General features: G+C 37.6%; 3 protein-coding genes across 3 annotated transcripts; 2 read left to right on the plus strand and 1 right to left on the minus strand.

The window, feature by feature from the left end:
• The first annotated feature begins 1,056 nt into the window (after positions 1-1,056).
• On the plus strand, positions 1,057-6,713 carry LOC117295803 (ATP synthase subunit s, mitochondrial-like). The gene is made up of 5 exons (XM_033778568.1): positions 1,057-1,109; positions 1,790-1,893; positions 2,962-3,170; positions 3,679-3,841; positions 4,658-6,713. The coding sequence occupies exons 2-5, from the start codon at positions 1,829-1,831 to the stop codon at positions 4,821-4,823; spliced, it is 603 nt and encodes a 200-aa protein (XP_033634459.1). The 5' UTR covers positions 1,057-1,109; positions 1,790-1,828; the 3' UTR covers positions 4,824-6,713.
• A 1,399-nt stretch (positions 6,714-8,112) lies between these two features.
• On the minus strand, positions 8,113-10,150 carry LOC117293609 (protein yippee-like 5). Its single transcript, XM_033775969.1, has 2 exons — positions 10,047-10,150; positions 8,113-9,130 (listed from the first exon to the last, which is right to left on the minus strand). The coding sequence occupies exon 2, from the start codon at positions 9,092-9,094 to the stop codon at positions 8,729-8,731; it is 366 nt and encodes a 121-aa protein (XP_033631860.1). The 5' UTR covers positions 9,095-9,130; positions 10,047-10,150; the 3' UTR covers positions 8,113-8,728.
• A 1,032-nt stretch (positions 10,151-11,182) lies between these two features.
• On the plus strand, positions 11,183-13,667 carry LOC117292536. The gene is made up of 3 exons (XM_033774625.1): positions 11,183-11,338; positions 11,882-12,075; positions 12,764-13,667. The coding sequence occupies exons 2-3, from the start codon at positions 11,937-11,939 to the stop codon at positions 13,129-13,131; spliced, it is 507 nt and encodes a 168-aa protein (XP_033630516.1). The 5' UTR covers positions 11,183-11,338; positions 11,882-11,936; the 3' UTR covers positions 13,132-13,667.
• The last annotated feature ends 4,543 nt before the right edge of the window (positions 13,668-18,210 follow it).

Here is an 18,210-nt window from a genome sequence, read left to right on the forward strand (position 1 = left end):
CAGCATGGTGGTTAATTCTTGTACAGATTTCCATGAAATAATTTATTAAAAACTGAATTGTAGATTTTATCGGGAAAAACAACCAATGTGTTTTTTGTCTTTATTTCATCAGTTTTCATAGTGTGAACTTTTGACTCGTGCGCGTGCCCATTGGTGTTTTTTAATAACTTCAGCTATACTGGGCCCACATTCGTGGCTCTATTTTCTGTATAAGCAAATAATCAGTGCTCACGGAAACGGGGAATTGCAAGGAGCAAAGAAGGCCGCCCCTTTCCCCCGCCCATCCCCCAGCAGCTGTGTTGCCGCTGAAATTAATATAAATTAGTATGTATATATGTATTGTGGCAGTCAAAGTTACCATTATAATAAGCTTTGTCCATTCATTAGTTACCCCTAAAAAATACATTGATGTATTTTAAGTTGTACCATTACCAGGAATTAAGTGAACACCCCTCTGAGGCTGTACTATCGAAATGTCGAGCAGAAACCGGCGGCACCCCTCTTCTTCTTGTTGATTGTCCAGTAAACAAACTTTCGAGACTGCTCCATATTGGTGGAGGGGTACTTGTCAAAACAGGTTTTAATAACTAAAAAGAAAAACAAATATATAAGTAAAAACATAGCATATAAAGTGTACTTGACTACAATAATTGCCTGTCAAATACCTTTCTTTGAACGTATTGTTTAATTATTTAAGATTTAATAATATTTTGGTGTACAGTTCCAATAACTTTTCACCTGCATAATAATGGTTTAATCCAAACATGGCAGCCACCATTCTGGTAAGTACTGTGTCGAGTTGTCAGAAAATGAACACTATAATATCTTTTCATGGCCGACTTATTTCACTTGTTTGTACAATCGAAACAAACACCATACTTGCCAGCCCTTCTTACATGTCTTTTTTACAATTTCTGTTAAGTTTACAGCTCGTTTGAGCATGGTTTGCGTTGCTGGAAAATTAGAATTTAGAAATGTTTGCCCACCGGGCACCGCTCCGTATTTTATACCATGTCCATGGCCACTGCACTTTCTCTATTGTGCAGGAGCAGACGACATGCAACGTACGCAAACAATATGAAACGGAATCGTATGAAACATTTGGAAGGGTACACAAAATCTAAAAAGTTTCCGCATCAGGCCACGAGTTTTTCATTCAATATGAATAGTATCTCATTTACCTCAATGATGAGATATCCTTTTGTTTTTGTATTATTAAAAAAAGAGTGAGATTATCCAAATAATCCAAGCAAGAGTGGCTAGCAATATCGGACGTGACCACGTACACAAATCGGACGTAACCGGGTGCACAAATTTTTGAGAAAAGTGTTCTCCACAAATGAGCTACAATACAAGTGACAACTAGGGGGAAAATCTAGTCATAAAAACTTGGGTTTCCTGTTCAGAAAATGATTTCACCTGTTTTTGGAGAGACGTAGGGGTAGACCCAGTTACTGGGGCGCTGTACTCCTAATATTTGTTTACATGCAAAACTTTTGGAATTACGTTTGTAAAGAAAGGAGTACAGTGCCACAGTAGCTGGGTGTAGTTAACCCCATACATGTAGTGCTGATTGGACTCCCTCAATGATGATTGTACGGAGTATCGGCACTATTTATGGGGCTCTGATCCTGTATAAAGTGTTACCTTATTTCTGGCCTGACAGTCCAGAGGCTTGCCTCCGATGGGGAGGAGGGCTACAGTCGTCTTAACTCTATATGTCCATGTTTTGTTATGGTAGTGAACTTTTTATTGCATAAAAGTAATTGATATTGTTGTTTCATTACAGAAAAGATGTTTGGCCTGCAGTCAAACTAGAAGAAGAATAATGCAACATTGTGGGAGACAAGGTGTAAGGAATCTATGGGGAATGATCAATTTTGTATTCAATAAGTAAGTTAGTTGTACATTATTTGGGGTTTAACAAATACAAATTTACTAGAGCGGGATTATCTAGCAGTTGTTTGCAGTATCCCGTTTTATAGCTCGGACCAATCAAAACCCATATCCAAAATCATTGTATCCAATGAAATCACTGGTTCTGAAAAATCCTTGCAGATAAAGAGAGGGAACCAGCCGTCGATTTCACCAAACTCTTCCTAACTTAAGATTAATCTTAGGACTTAGGACAAGTCCCAGCCCTGCACTGTAGCATGCAGACATTAAGATTAATCCTAAGCCAGGACGGGTTACTCGTCCTAACTCGAGATAGGATTAATCCTAGCAATTCGTGAAATCGGCTGCAGTCTCCTTACCTACTAAAGTAGCAAAGCTCAACATTGCACTGGACTGGTCAAGTGAGGGCAGTATTTAAAACCTGTGACTGCAAGTCGTTCAAGTTAAACAATCCTGTAAAATGTAACTTTATGTTATTTCTATTATGTTAGTTCTTACATTGTAGCAGAATGAAGCTTCACCTATGACTTAAAGGCAGTGGACACTATTGGTAATTACTCAAAATAATTATTAGCATAAAACCTTACTTGGTAACAAGTGATGGGGAGAGGTTGATAGTATAAAACATTGTGAGAAACGGCTCCCTCTAAAGTAATGTAGTTTTCGAGAAAGAATTAATTTTCCACGAATTTGATTTTGAGACCTCAGATTTAGAATTTGAGGTCTCGAAATCAAGTATCTGAAAGCAAACAACTTCGCCATGACAAGGATGTTTTTTTCTTTCATTAAGTATCTCGCAACTTTGACGACCGATTGAGTTCAAATTTTCACAGGTTTGTTATTTTATGCATATGTTGAGATACACCAAGTGAGAAGACTGGTCTTTAACAACTACCAATAGTGTCCAGAATCTTTAAGCTCCAAGATTTACCAAGAATAGCCCTTGTCATACAAACTTGTGGCATCCCTGCTCTTATAACCAACCATGAATAAAAAAATTAACTATTAGATACCAAACAATCAAACCTTTGATTTTTCATGTTATTACTCTTTATCTCTCGTTAGGGTGGATTACTCGAGGATTAAAGAACTTGGGCCAGATCAGGCAGCAGCAGAATGGTTGGTACGCTGTGGGGCCGTCGTCAAATTCAAGAATATGGATAAATGGAGTACAGACTATAACTGCTTGCCCAGAGGCACTTCAGGGCAGTTCTTCATTGAAGAGGTCGATGCTACTGACTCGTCCATCATGCATGTTGGTTTTGATTACTTCAGTGAGTATTTCGCTACTAGGGACTGGACACATTTGGTAACTACTCAAAATATATTAGCATAAAAATTTACAAAAAATGTGCAAAAAACCATTGTGAGAAATGATTCCTGCTGAAGTAAGGTAGTTTTTGGTAAAGGTAATTTCTCATTAAAATGTGTGCATCTGAGAAAGACTTCAGGCCTGAAGCCTTTTTTAGGTATCCGACTGAAAGCACACAAGATTGTGCATCAAGGTTTTTTTCATTCATTGTTTTCTTGTATCTTCGATGACCAATCGAGCCTAAATGTTCACAGATTTGTTATTTTATGCATGTTGGGATACACCAGGTAAGAATACTGGTCTTTAACAATTACCAAACGTGCCCAGCGCCATTAACACTTTTTAGGTCCCGTCTTAGTCACAAAAATCATCACTCATCATTCAATGGCAGTGATGACGAGGAAATCAGGACTTAAGATTTAACATTTGAAATTATTTGCTCTTATCTATTAAACTAATGTTTTATACAGTTGGTGTAAACCATCTAAGATCATTGAAGTTACATCACTGCACCTACCTTAAGAACACTTGCCTGGGTCGTCTTGACATTCTCAAAGACTCCTTAGAAGAACTACAGTTGAGCAGCTGTGGTGATGTGACAGATGCTGGAGTGGTGTCCTTACACAAACTGATGTAAGTTTTCAAACAACCATTAAACCTGCCTTTTTTAGAGACAAACAGAAATTTGGGGATTATATTGGGCTTCTTATTGCTTGGTTAACCCTTTCTTGCCCCAAACAAAGATGGGCCTCCAGAATGTGACTGAACACAAAAGAATCAGAAAAGATCAATTTTAGGTCAAAGAGAGAACATTTCGGGCGGTAATGTCTGACTATTTTATCACCAGGATATACGATCAGATTACTGGAGACCATGCCAACAACTACAGCGTGCTAAATATGCCCTGTTATGTCACCCGGATAGTTGAGCACTCTCGAATTTCTGAGAATTTCGTCGACTACATTGTGCTGAAATGCTCAGTTGCATCACCTGAATAGTTTTGTACGCCCGGTAGCTGAGACCGTGACATCAGAGTCAAGCTCTGGTGTTTCAAGTCGTGGTTGTTGCTCTTTTGAGCAAGATGCTTAATTATAATTGCTTTGTCCTCCGGATGGAACATTAAGCCATACGTGTAATCCTGTATACTAGGATTGGTGGTGCACTTATCATGAAAGTTTCTGGTTCATATTGCAATCACCCGTGTTTACAAGTTTGCTTAGGCTTTCGAGTTCCAGTGATCAAGTTCAATTTTGAGACATCCTTGGTTTCATTAGCTGAAACAATAACTTTTAATGATATTGCTAAATTCAACATCTTCTCTGAACGGCTATATCTTCAGGCCTACGGGTCACAGTCCTAGTTGCTTTGGTTTGCTGGGGTCCTTTGATTCTATTACCAGAAAGCTGAAATAATAATTCAGGGGTGACAATTGGTTGTTTTTTTTGACAGAAACCTCAAGCATCTCTTCCTGTGTGACTTGCCTGGCATCAAAGACATGGACAGCATACTGAAAACCCTTGGGACCGCTCTGCCTCAGTGTGAGATCAGATATCTTTCCTTAGAGGGAAACATAGATCTTAAGAAACTGGGTATTGATAAGGAATCCTTCAGGTGAGAATAGTTTCTGATCTAATGTGTATACCTTATGCACATGATGTCATAAGAGTAGGGCGCCCTCACCTAGAGGTAAAAAAGTGGCCGTTTATTGGCCAAACCTGTGCGCAGCGAATACAAATCTGTGTTTTTTTTGTATTGTTTCGTCATCATTTTACCTCTAAGATGGCGGCTGGATGACAACAATGCATAATATATTATCTTCAATTAGGCGTGAATATTTGGTTTTGATTGGTCGATCCATAGCAACAAGGAGTTAATATAATATTCAAAGTGGCGTGTTTGCGTCACATGCTGATTGTCTCATGCATTTGCTTGAAGAATTCGTTATCACACGCGTGCTCGTGGAATACGGAAAAATACAGCAGTTCTGCTTCCCATATTTAGCTATAATATTGCACCATGTCGCAAAGGCGTTGTCTATGGATTTGTCTTGCCTGTCTTGTGCTACAATGGTAAACGAGGTACAAAGTGATGCAAATTGCCCATCTCTGCCCTGTCTGTTTTTCCCCCACTGGCTGTTTCTGGCAGGGTGTATTGTGGCAATCTGATGTTCCACTTATGAAAACCATGTTACAATTCAAGGGCAGATCCAGACCCAAATTTGTTTGGGGCAAAATCTGTCCTATGGAGTATGCAAGCGCTGAGTGCAAAGCCTTTTAGGCGTGGGGTTCGGGGGAGGGGGTCATATAGCCCCAGTTGGCCACCGCCTTGATCCGCCCTGGGTTATACTAAAGTAGACTTTTAGATATATATTGGTAAATGTTAAGTTGTTTTGTGTTATTATCATTAGAAGTATTTTGTGTTTGCTTGTTTATATGTTTGTTTGTTTGTTTGTTTGTTTGTTTGTTTGTTTGTTTGTTTGTTTGTTTTGAGGGGTTTTATGGAAAATTATCAATCGTGCTGCTGACTTGGTCATTTTCCATAATAATAATTTAGCTTCTATTTTCAATTCTATTGATATGAGAAAACCTGATGGTAATAATAAGAATTTTTTGATACAATATAGTCACCATTGTAGTCAAACAGCCCCCCCCCCTTTTAGATTAGATCAACGAAACATAAATGCCTTTTTAACAGTGTTTTGTTGGTGTTAATTCTACCAACCAGAGTTGTTTTTCTCCTTCTTGGTCTAAACCCTCCAAGTATCAGTTTATAACATTTGTCTTAGATTTATAGGTCTTGTCAACTACATTAAGAACACACTAGAACACATTGTGTACTTTATACTCTTTATTAGCAAAGCAAATGTACATGCCAAATTCCTCATCTTGCTAACTTATTTACAGCAGGACTAACTCTGTAAAATTAGATACTTGTATTTGCAAACAATGCTTAAAGGAAAAAACCCAGCAAACATCAACTTTGTTTCCAAATACTTGCATTTTCTTTTTGGAAGTTAACTTTTAAAAATTAAAGATTGACCAGTTGGTCTGATATCAGTGTATGGATTCCAAACATGTTGCTTACTTCTTTAAACAAAATTACATCAGCAGATGTTAAATCTACTTTTCGATCTGGAGAAACATTTTCAAGAAACTTTTCAAGGAGATTTGGACATCGTATGTTGAGAAGCTTGAACTCCTTTCAACTTTGCATATTTAAAATAGTTTAAGGCCATTTGCAAGCATACAAAACATAACAAGATGTTTTTAAACTTCAACCTGTTCAATATTTAACACAGAAAATATTTCAGACAAATCTTTACTAGGATAACTGAGTAAGCTTTCCGATAATATATAGTTGTCCAGCAGTTGTCAGTTATCCTACTTTGTAAAGTTGCAAACTCATCCAGATGCCTTCTCAGTTTTTCTTTACCTTTTTTTCTTTTCAACATTTTTATTGTTTTTGTGCATAAGCGGGAAATGTGGATGGATCCAATGAAGATAATCAAAACAGTTTATTTTTGCATTTTCTACTGCGTTGGTTCAATTGTCAGAGTGCGTTGTACAATTATCAGAGTACAATAGACCAGTTTTGATCTGGGGTTCATGTTTGTAAAGTCAACTCATTTACATATATGTACATACAGTAAATGCCAAACAATGTGCCATTAGTAAACTACATTTTAGTATGATCTTTTTTTATCAGTATATAACACAGGATGCCATTCCTGTATTGAGTTTGTGTGCATGTAACCAATATTTGGATATTGGTATGATGCCCATGTTTTCATTCAAGAAATAGTTACACTTACAAACTAAGCATGAAATAAGTATTTCATAGATCTTTATGAATAACATCACAATTAGATCCTAGTTTGAAAGTGAGGCATCATTTGTTTTTGTTTTTTTTACACAAAACTTAAACAAACATAAAACTATTCTTTTACTAAGCAAAGTAAATTCAATGTTTGAATCGTAAACTTGATATGACAATTAAATATATGCTCAAATAACAACTAAAGTTGTTATGATTTTGATTTCTTTAAAATATTATCTCTAATCCCGATAGAATTTAACATGAACAGAGTATTATTTACATTACAAGCCTACCACCACCTAACAAAATAGTAGCAATTCATTTGTATTTACAATCTGTATTTACACGACAATTGAAAACCCAACACTTGCGTAAAGTTTTGCTGCATAAGATCTGGGTCCAATTTCATGGCCTTTGATTACCGCAGAATTCTGCGCTTACGACTCACAAAATCCCAGTGTTTAAATGGCACTTTAAGTGACTGAATTCTGCGGGAAGCAGATCCATGGGTCCAGAACCTTTCACAGATTGACAAAGCAACTTTTATATGTGCCCAAACAGCAAACATTTAAATTTGAACTTGGCTCAATGCCAGGATAATGAACATCAACAAACTCTTGACAAATTTGTCTTTCAACCTTAAGAAGACAATTTTTTTGTGAGGAAAATTTCACTTAAAAAGAATGTTCTCTTCCTTCAGGCTAAATTTGAAACTCAACCATTATACTACTGTTTACAATCGGACTAAGAATCATATAAAGTCTGTAGGGTTTCCATCTTTCACTTGAAACATAAAAAAGTTGTGCAAAATAGGTCAATTGTAGAAATGATATCGATTTATTTTATTCACGATATATCGCCGACGCCGACAATATATCGCGATATTCGATATAATCGCGATTAATTAAATTTGACATCATCAGTCTTCAAACTCCAAGTGAAATTTGTAGAAGAGACAGTCATAGCACAAGAGAGGTGTTCTAATGACCTATTTGTCTGGTTTTACTCCAAACCTATGGGGTGCAAGATGTCTCAGCTAGCAAATACATCGCGATATTTATCAATTATCGATATTTCGATTAAAAACAAATCCATCCGATATCGAAATCGTTTCCAAATTAAATTAATATTCGATAATATCGTGATATCGCCCAAGCTTAATCATGATGCAATCAACTGGAGCAGCCAGTATTTCTGTATACAGTGCGTTTCACAAGTCAGTGTTGGTGTTAAATCAAAAAAATATTTTGTATCCCTAATGGATTTATTACATCACTTAAAACTTTTGCGGTATCAGCTGCTATAATTATACGAGTTGTACAAGCTTTGTGGGTAGAAAACTAACAAAAGCATCTTATGGATTGACTTGGAAAAGCATTTAAAATGCTTACAACCACACATCAGTGCAAGGGTGAAATCTAAATCCAAGATACACTTTAAACTGTACTAAATGTTTGCAGTACCCACTCTGCTAACTACAGGATTTGAACATGCCATTGATTAGAAGAAGCTTTATTAATTGCCCTTTCTTTTAAAACAAAATGTGGCAAAAAACACAAACCGTAACCAACCACCCCTGTCCCCATTCCCTGTCCCCATTCCCTGTGCTAGTTTGTCTTGAAAGCTTATAAAACTGTACTATACACCACTCGAGATCTCAAACTTAAGTTGACAACAATCCATCATGACCCAAGTTTGTCCGGCTTAATTATCAGTCCCAACGCCCCGCTCTTCGAATCCGTCACTCTCAATGATGAGCGCCCTCTCCAGAATAATACGTCCTTCCTTGTACCGCTGGTTGTCCTCCGTGGCAAACTCGTACATCCAACCAAGCTTGGTGTCACAGTTTTTACAGAAGACATCGCGGACCATGTGGCGTCCGGTGATCATCATGCGATCCTGGACATCGCTGTAGGACAGATTGACCACCTTGTTGAATAGGTACGCTCGCCCCGTTGATCCGGTGAACCTGGTGGAGATGAGCTCAGTCCTGTTGGTGAGGTTGCTATCGCAGTTGGCGCAGGAGAAGAGGCGTGAACCTCCCATGTGATCCAGAAAGATTCGCCCCATCTTGAATCGTCATGGGAGCGTCTTTGTATGTTGATGCTGCCGAGGTAAAGATACCAAATGTATGTGTGGTTATTTTACATTTTATACAATGACTCGTATTTATGTTTGAAAAATTTTTTAGCTGTTTATATTGTGGTGCTGTACTTAAAAAAAAAAAAACTTCTGTGGTTCGTAGGTGTCAACTTTTTAAAAGGAGTACAACCCCCAGTTACTGGGTTTAACTGCATTTACCATCATGAATGAGCAGACCAAAAGCTAGCTGTATTTGCAAGTAAAAAGGGGGTCCCTAATAAAGCAGGACACTTTAATAAAAGTAAACTTTTAATTAATGCTCCACTCTTTCGATAGCCAATCCTTTGGCCACAGGGCCAAGATGATGTATTAAAAAGCTAGTATATTATGCCATAATGTATGTTGTTATATGTATGTGTGTCATTCAATAAGCAGGGAAAGGTGTTAAAATACTGAAATAGCGATCTTTTATTATTTAATTTGAAAATAAGCTTAATGTTGATGAGTTTAAATAGTACCAAATCTGACACAGCAGGAGAAAGGATTAAAGATTGTGCTAAATTTTGGTTTGGTTATACTAACTAAGCAACATGCTAACCCTCTAAATTTTGGTTGGTTATACTAACTAAGCAACATGCTAACCCTATTAGGGTTAGCATGTTGCTTAGTTAGTATAACCAAACCAAAATTTAGCACAATCTTTAATCCTTTCTTTATTACAACAGCATTTTAACTTTTAAGCATAAACTTATTTTGGGTAACCCACGTACGTGGCCTTGTATTGGAAAGTAGCAATCGGTTTAGTGTCGTCGGTCAAGTCGCGTACCACCACATCACGCAGTGACTGTAGTGTTAACTAATTTTAAAAACAACCAAATACTCGCTCCGAATCTATCAAAGTTAACGGGACACTACACATGTTGAATACGAAACTGCCTACCTTTTTAGTATATTGATTATTGTATGACAATCAAACTTTATCTAGGAAATCGTCTGCTCCAAAAGGACTAAAAATCGTAAATGCGCGAAATCTCCCTCCACTATGTCTGGTACCTCAATGTTTTGTCAACGCAATACTACGTAGTTGAGCTTCGCGGGTTAGAACCAGACTATCAGAATCAAAACAATCGATGACGTCAGATTTAAAGGCCAGCATTTTACGCTGGTACGCTGCAGCTGATCGTATCAGTAATGCCGTGTTTTGCTTATCGTAGTACCATCGCGCTGCAGCGTAATCTTCCTTCGTTCGTCGTAGATGGCGCGCCAGGGGGGGGGGCGTGGCACTCAATCGTTCAGGGAAGGTCACAGTTACGCTACGATGAAGTCAACTTCGTGGTTTTAAAAGATATTTTAATGGCAAGTTCATTAAATTAATAATGAACTTGGAATCGAGGTGGTGGGCAAATGTTCGGGTTGTTGAAATATTTTGTAACTGCCGCCATGAGTGTAGATCTTGCTAAGGCCAGGCCAAATTGGTCATTTTATAAACTATGCCTTCATCCCGGCTGAAACAAAATTTTACAACTAAAACAATACAAACAAATAAACAGACAACCCTACTGATCCAATAAACTAACTTAATCAATCGCAAACGGCGAGACTGGAGTTCAAACCAGCTTAACCAGCCCCATTCCCCTCCCAGCCCCGCCCACCTCTCAAAATGAACTCGCACCTCAAAACAGGACCAAATTTCATAGAGAATAAAGGAGCTAAGCACAACAAAATTATGCTTACCAGAATAAGAATACTATGTCAAATGTACAGTCTGCGAGTGGTATCCTGTTTATGTTCGCTTAGAAAAAAATGTTTAAGCAACATTTTCTGCTTATAAGCAGCTTTATGGATTGGGCAAACCAAACAAAATACAGGGTATTTTTTAATCATTATTTTTAACGGTTTGTTGTTTTCAACTCCACAAATTTGTAGTCCCTGGTCGTGTCATAGTCAACCCCACCTTTGTATACCTTTGTATACCAGCACCACCAGAAACGGTTGGCTTTCCATTTGCATAAAATATACAAGGTCCCTGCCTCGTAGTTATTAATATCAGCATATGGCGAAGTATGTACCATCATTTACAATAAATTATGTCACTGCCCTGTCAGCGAGTGTTTAACGTACCAGGTGTAGCTTTCTGCGTGCCATCATGGTACAAACCCTTGACATAGAACACTAACTCAAAATGATTTCAGAATAAAAGAAACGCTGTATTTGGTGGAGCGGGGATTCAAGGTAAGTTGTTTAAACTTTTGAGCAAACAGTTGATCTCGTAAGCATTGATTGGTTTGATAACTTTTGAAACAATGCTTTCTGGTTATAATTTAATATTGAATATTTTGCATACCCTGGGATTAAATGTAACTTGATCAATTAAGGTGGTTTATTGAATCTGGTGTTGTTAGTTTGTATTGATAAATCATCATCCAACGAATTTGTCCTCTTTTTTTCAATGATGTCGAACCAGTTTCAATTAATAATACTCGTAAACTAATTATATGAAGATTTGTTTTCTTCATTTTTTTTTTCAATTACGGTCTTATCATTATTTTAAATTGTACCAAATTGGTATTAAAATTAAAATGGTAGGGTTGTCTGGTGAGTGGGTTGTTTTGACGGGTTGGTCTCGGGTGTATGTATAGCAGTCTGGGGGGAAAGACAATTTTATTATTAGGCCTACATTACAATACAATTTCAATTGTTAGAATCTGTTGCAATCAACTTTAACATAATACGGCTGCATTTATCGACTGATATCATTGATTGCTCCACACCCAGGAATGTTGCGCTGAGTTTGATTCAACCTGTCTACTAAACTCGAAAGTTCACCACAATGTGTCATTGCAAATGCTGTGACAGTTGGGCCCATTGCTGCAAGTATACATGCAGGCTGGTGGTGGCCATTTTATGCCTGCCATTCCTACTCGTCATCAGTTTGGTCGCCATTCTCGTGGCGATTATCATTTGCCCTTGTGAGTTTTGTTCGAAGCTTTTTGAATAACAAAATATTCCCTTTTGGTAATTTTGGTCGAGACTTTGTTTATAGAAAACCTGTTTTATTATTATTATTGAAAAAAGTGACCTTTGAGAGCCTATCAGAAAAGTGATCATTGACATGGATATTAAAAATTACAATATTTTGCTTTTAATAATAAAGTACCCGGTGTGTAGAACAGTGCATTCTTGAAAGCAGTTTCGTTTCGAAATCTACTCACGGGTGCCAAGTGGCGCATTAAACGATGTGGTCGTTTTAGGGTGGGGCCTATACCACAAGACAATTTCAACATACAGCGAAAAGATGACCATCCAGTGATATAATAAAGCTCAAAATAAGAGTCAGGCCAGAATAATTCCAAGTGCCTCAAGCTGCGCCCATTTTAAGCCACATCTTTTTTTAGGCTTTAAAATATAAGGCCCCAAATAAATATCATGCCGTTGGTAAGACTAGTCTTTCCAGTTGGTGTATTTCAAAAGATATCAATGAAAGAAAAAACACCCTTGTCGCGCCACCATGGTCACACGAAGTTGTGTGCTTTCAGATGCTTTATTTCGAGTTATTACCAATAGTGTCCACTGCCTTTAAAAGTTGTACACGTAAGCTAACTAGGACTTTGTACACCTATTAAAACTTGGTACTTGTGCTTTGTTGTCTGATTGCAGTGAAATGTTGTTGCCCGTGCTGTGCACCATGTCTCGACTGTATACTAAAAGGTGTGACATTCCTATTAAAGGCACCGTTTTTGTTTGTCATGTGGAGCGTCAAGATGGCAACGGGTGACGACGACGACGACGAAGAGAAACAACAACTCCCGAAACACGCGGCCGAGTATGGCACGAGCGACCCGCCGCAGACAACGGGGGGGACAGAAGAAGCAGAACTAACAGAATTTGACGAGCCCGCTAAAACAGAGGAGTCCACTGATAAAGCAGACGAGTCCACTAACAAAGCAGACGAGTCCACTAACAAAGCAGACGAGTCCACTGACAAAACAGAGGAGCCAACAAACAAAGCAGACGAGTCCATATAAAACAGTTGATCCCGTAATAGGGATTGTTATGGAACTTTGTGTTCGGCTAGAACTCAACTGGTGATGTTATTTTTATTGCTTGATTGAACTTTCTTGTACAGATGTTAAGAATATTATTATATTATTTATTTTAGCAGTTTTTCGATTTGGAAGTTGTAAAGTAAACTGGCTACACGGCTGTTCACAGTTGCATGGATTCTGACTAGCAATCCTACACAAAATATTGAAAATAAATAGAGCAGCCGCCAACATAGAAATAATATGATAGTTTAGTTGGTACATACAGCGGCGGCACGTTAAACTTCTCTGGTTCATATCACGCCTTGTCAATTTTTCATTGTTCAACCCAAAATATTTTGTCATTAGCTCCCTTTGGTTTTGTACACACTTTTGTATCCAAAGGATACGTACATTATACCCACCCTGTCCACTTGTCCTTTTATGATGTTATAATGTCACGGTTTGAAAGTGTTCCCGCACCCGATGGAGTGTAAACCGAGAGGAGGACAACCCCCCTTGGTTCTACCATTGTTTAATTTTTTTTTTAGCAGCATCCCCATAAATATTTGGTTTTGTACACAAAAGCGAAGCGAAGACTAACTCCCGTTGGCCTACGCCATTTCCCCGCCGGGCTCCTTGGTTTTGGTCCTCGGTGCATGTATTTTCTATTGCTGTCTATCCCCGCACAACGATTTAACCGAGGACAATCCTTTTGTTTTCCTAAGTTTTTGAATTTTGACTAGCAACATCCCTATTGGTTTTGCACAGCTCGAAGCGAGAGCACCTAATAGTAATATCAAATTTTCTCCCCCAGCTCTTTTGTTGCAGTCCTCGTTGACATGTGTTTCACACACACAAGTATCCCACCCAAGAAAAAGCCATAAGATTGACGTTTTCAACTTCGGCTTGACATTGATGAATGAATAGAAACCCAAGATGAATGTAACTTTCCCTTTTAATTTAATGCACACCGTCTGTTTTTGTTTATATGAACAAAATACTTGCTTGCATTGGTAACAGCTGGGACGGCATAACTTAAACACAAAACAACCTTCCACGAATATTTGCAATTATAATTTGATTCACGTGTACGTGGCTGTGTTTAATTGTTTGATCGATACAAAATTTTGTTGCTGTATAATGTCTGTATATTTAAAATATCGGCCCGTGGCAAATTGCGGTAACGAAGACATACGGTATACACTCGTCATTCACTAATTTTGCCATCTTCCTTGTCTTCTCGCATAAAATGATTAGTGAGTCGAATTATAACAGAAAATGGGACGGACTCTTATTTAGCCTTCGAGCCTCGGTTTGGTTACATCGATTTGATTGGTAGACAAATAAAAAATGATGCATGGTTTCAATATTTTGTCACATTGCAAGTAAATCGTCGTCTAGTGCTGATTTAAGTTGTGGACACATCTTGTATAACTTTTTTTATTACTTCTTTTATAATTTGTGCCACATTAAATCATGATGGAGCAAGACAATTAGTTAGGGTCTAGCTAGTTGTCAATATTGGCAGGAGACCCACTTATTGAACTTGTACTTGCACATGAATGATATCATAAGTCATGCGTGAGTCGTGAACAAAAATGTTTTTGTGCACCACCGCAAAATGTATTTGCCGCCCTCTGTTGGTTAAAAAGTGATAACAACTGAAAGTTGATTGGCCGAACTAATTTTCACTTCTTTTGCGAGGATCGTATGGCACGGATGCTGGGCCGGGTACGGACGTAAAAACAGACGACATTTTGGTCTATTTCAAAGTGAAAGGACAGACAACATTTGAGACTTGTAAGTTTTAACAAAATATCTATACGTTTGAAAGATAACTCGCAATAGTTTGTCTGTGGACTTACTTTTGAGAGACAAGGGTTTGCGGTTTTTATTATGTCTGCGTTATTGTATTATTGTTGTCGTCTGTGTTAAAAGGTACGAACATGAGTTATTGAGCCAGGTGTCGTCTGCCCGCCGGTCACGAGCCGGCCACCGACGCTTAATAATATTGCAATTTTTTAATTCTTAGCTTGTTCTTGCTTCTGCAATTTTGTGTTATTTCATTTATTGTCTCTTGGTGTTGATAGTTATCGAAACATAGTAATGAATGTCGCTTTTCTTCTGTTACTCTATGGTTGCGATAACGTAACCCTCCTGCCGACGGCAGAGCCTCCGGCTACGCCGTCGGCAGGAGGGTTACGTTATCGCAACTATCTGTGAGTGTGGTTGACTATATTTATTGTTCAAGTTGGGTGCAAAAAAAAATTCCCATCTCAAAGTTCCAATTGAAATGTACAATTTCCTCTTAGAAATTGCCTCTCAACAAGTGAAAATGCCTTAGTGCCCTTTCCCTTTCAAGAACAAAGATAATGGCTGGGACAAGTCGTGTTTTTCTCAGGAACAGCTTCCACGCAACTAAACTGTTCTTTGAGACTGTGGTCGTACCCCTGCGAGCAGGAGTATCCCTAGACCTACTCCTAGAACTATGATGAAGTTTCGTTCCGCTATGTCTCCCGTAACGGGACTCAAGACAACAGCAGAACGAAACCTCATAGTTTTAGGAGTACGCCAGACCCAGGGGATCGAGAAGTAGTATCACTAGCAGCCTCACTAGAGTACAGTCACATGAGTGCCAAACGATCACGCTATAATTTTGGGAAAAGTTTCCGTATGGCGCCACCACTTTTTCATTCGATATTAAAAAATACAGTATCTAATTAACCTCAATGAGATATCCCTTTTTGTAAAAATGAGTGAAAAGGTGGTGGCGCCATACGGAAAGTTATCCTTATTTTGATACCTCACTCAGCTGAAGTCTCGAAAATTCAATTCAAATATTTTAGTGAGAAACTACTTCTTTCTAAAAAACGACAATACTTTAGAGGGCAAAGTTTCTCACAATAATTTATATGTTAACAACTCACTTGTCCACAAGCCTAATACATGATTTTTAAGGAGATATGTATTTCTAAAATAATATTTTGGGCATACTGATGGCTATGATCTGCGGCGAATTTCTCAAAGCAGAAAATACTGCTTAAACATCCAATAAAGGATGATCTCAACTATATAGATATTACAGTATTCTAATAGCTGCAGTCCATAGGAAACATACAACAAATATAACAAGTCTCTTACCTCACGTTAAAACATGGTAAAAATGGGTTTTTCTCCAGAATGCTCCAAGCCAAATTTCTGAAAAACGCAGGGTCAAACAAACACGCCCGACAAAGGAATCGTGATGTCAGTGGCGGCTATTTGTTGTGGAAAATAGCGCCCTCAGTTTGCCAAAGCTGGAGAACTGCGTCAAGGGGTCATTATAATAGATAAGTCGTTTTTGACCGGTATCTACCAGTATCTACGATGTCTATTTGGCCATAAAAAGGTAATAGTTGAAATATTAAGATCATCCTTTATTGGCTGTTTAACAAGTTTCTTTGCTAAGCAAAAAATGAGTCATGGTAGCACCAGCCACAACAATGCAAACTTAATGTAATATTGGCTGGTAACCTGTTTCTGCCTAGCAATAATATTCTGTACTTAGCAATGTTTGTGCTTACAGGCTTTGTTATATTGGCCCCTGGTGGGAAACTAACCATCAATGATCTGTAGAAAGGACATCAGGTTATTGAACAGTAAATTGATGTCCTTGGATGATGTTACTATAAAACTACAGGTCATTCTTCAACCACACAAGAAACCTCAGTTTATGTAAGAAGACCTGTTGATTTTAAGAGTGGCCGCACAACAAATCAACAGGTCTTCTTACATAAACTGAGGTTTCTTGTGTCGTTGAAGAATGACCTGTAGTTTTATAGTAACATCATTCAAGGACATCAATTTATTGAACGAGTTATTAAACCAGAAAAAAAGAGCATCCAACTATAGCCACCACTCAACCTTGCGGCCATTGTTTTGTAATAGTATGGCCACTCTTTAATCAACAACTATTCTTACAGTAAACTGAAGGTGTTTGTGTTGTTGATGATACTCCATTGATCTATACGCGGATTATCAGCATTTTGTCAGTGTTGCCACAATGCTTCTTGCTTGTATTGATTTGGCTTTCCACTCCACTGGGTTTTTAATCCCAGATAATGAAATTAGTTTGGACAAGTTTGATGATTTTTGTTGTTGATGTTCTATTTTGTTTTGTTTGTGAAGCATCCTGCTTGACTTGCCAAAAATAATGCTGTGGAGAATTGAAAACTCATTCATTGATTTGAATGGATTTTTTAAACACAATTACAGGTTTGGAATGTGACCATTTCCTGGAGACAGTACAAAAAGTGATGGATTTTTCCTTTTTACCAACAAATAACTTGATAAAGTATACAAGTTTTGTTTCAATATTGATTCTGCTCTCAAATTTTTTGTGGCAAAAAAGGAAAGCTTCTATTATAACAGCCTTGCAATTTCTTAGGTGCTAGAATATGTGTGGAATGCTCGAGTGCTTTAAAAGTGTTTTTAAAAGGAAAATTGAGCGCTTTGCTCTTTTAAAATAACATTATCATAAATAATGATTTTAAGTTTGATCACTGTGAGCTTATTACTGTTTTTATTTTGATCAATACTTAACTGTTCTTTTGTAAAATTTGTTAAATAATATCATTGCCATTTCATCCATAAATATAATTTGCATACATTTGCGTCATCCCTTTAATATTTGCAATTAAATTAGTATCTGTTATTCACTGGTTGATATTTTCTTAACCTATAGTGCTATTTAGTGTTTTTTCATCTAGATTCGTTGTTTGAATTTTTGTATTGTCTACTCACAAAAAATAAGTGAATAATACACTTATGCATGGAATGTTTGGGGCATATTGTTTCAATTTTTATATTGCCGGGTCTTCATGGAAAATACTGTTACATAGTAGGCCTAACTAAATACTCAATAAAAAGTGCATGTATTGGTATGTAAGTAATAAAAATACGCAGCGTCATCAATTAATTGTTTTTCATTGAGGTACTTAATTGACTATTTGGCCACAAGATATACTGCCACGAAAAACATTAAGACCAAAAGCAGTAAAAACACAAGAAAGTTCCTCAAGTCCACTTGCTGACCGAAAA

Source organism: Asterias rubens, chromosome 1, assembly GCF_902459465.1.
Source record: "Asterias rubens chromosome 1, eAstRub1.3, whole genome shotgun sequence".
In the NCBI taxonomy this organism is placed as follows: domain Eukaryota; kingdom Metazoa; phylum Echinodermata; class Asteroidea; order Forcipulatida; family Asteriidae; genus Asterias; species Asterias rubens.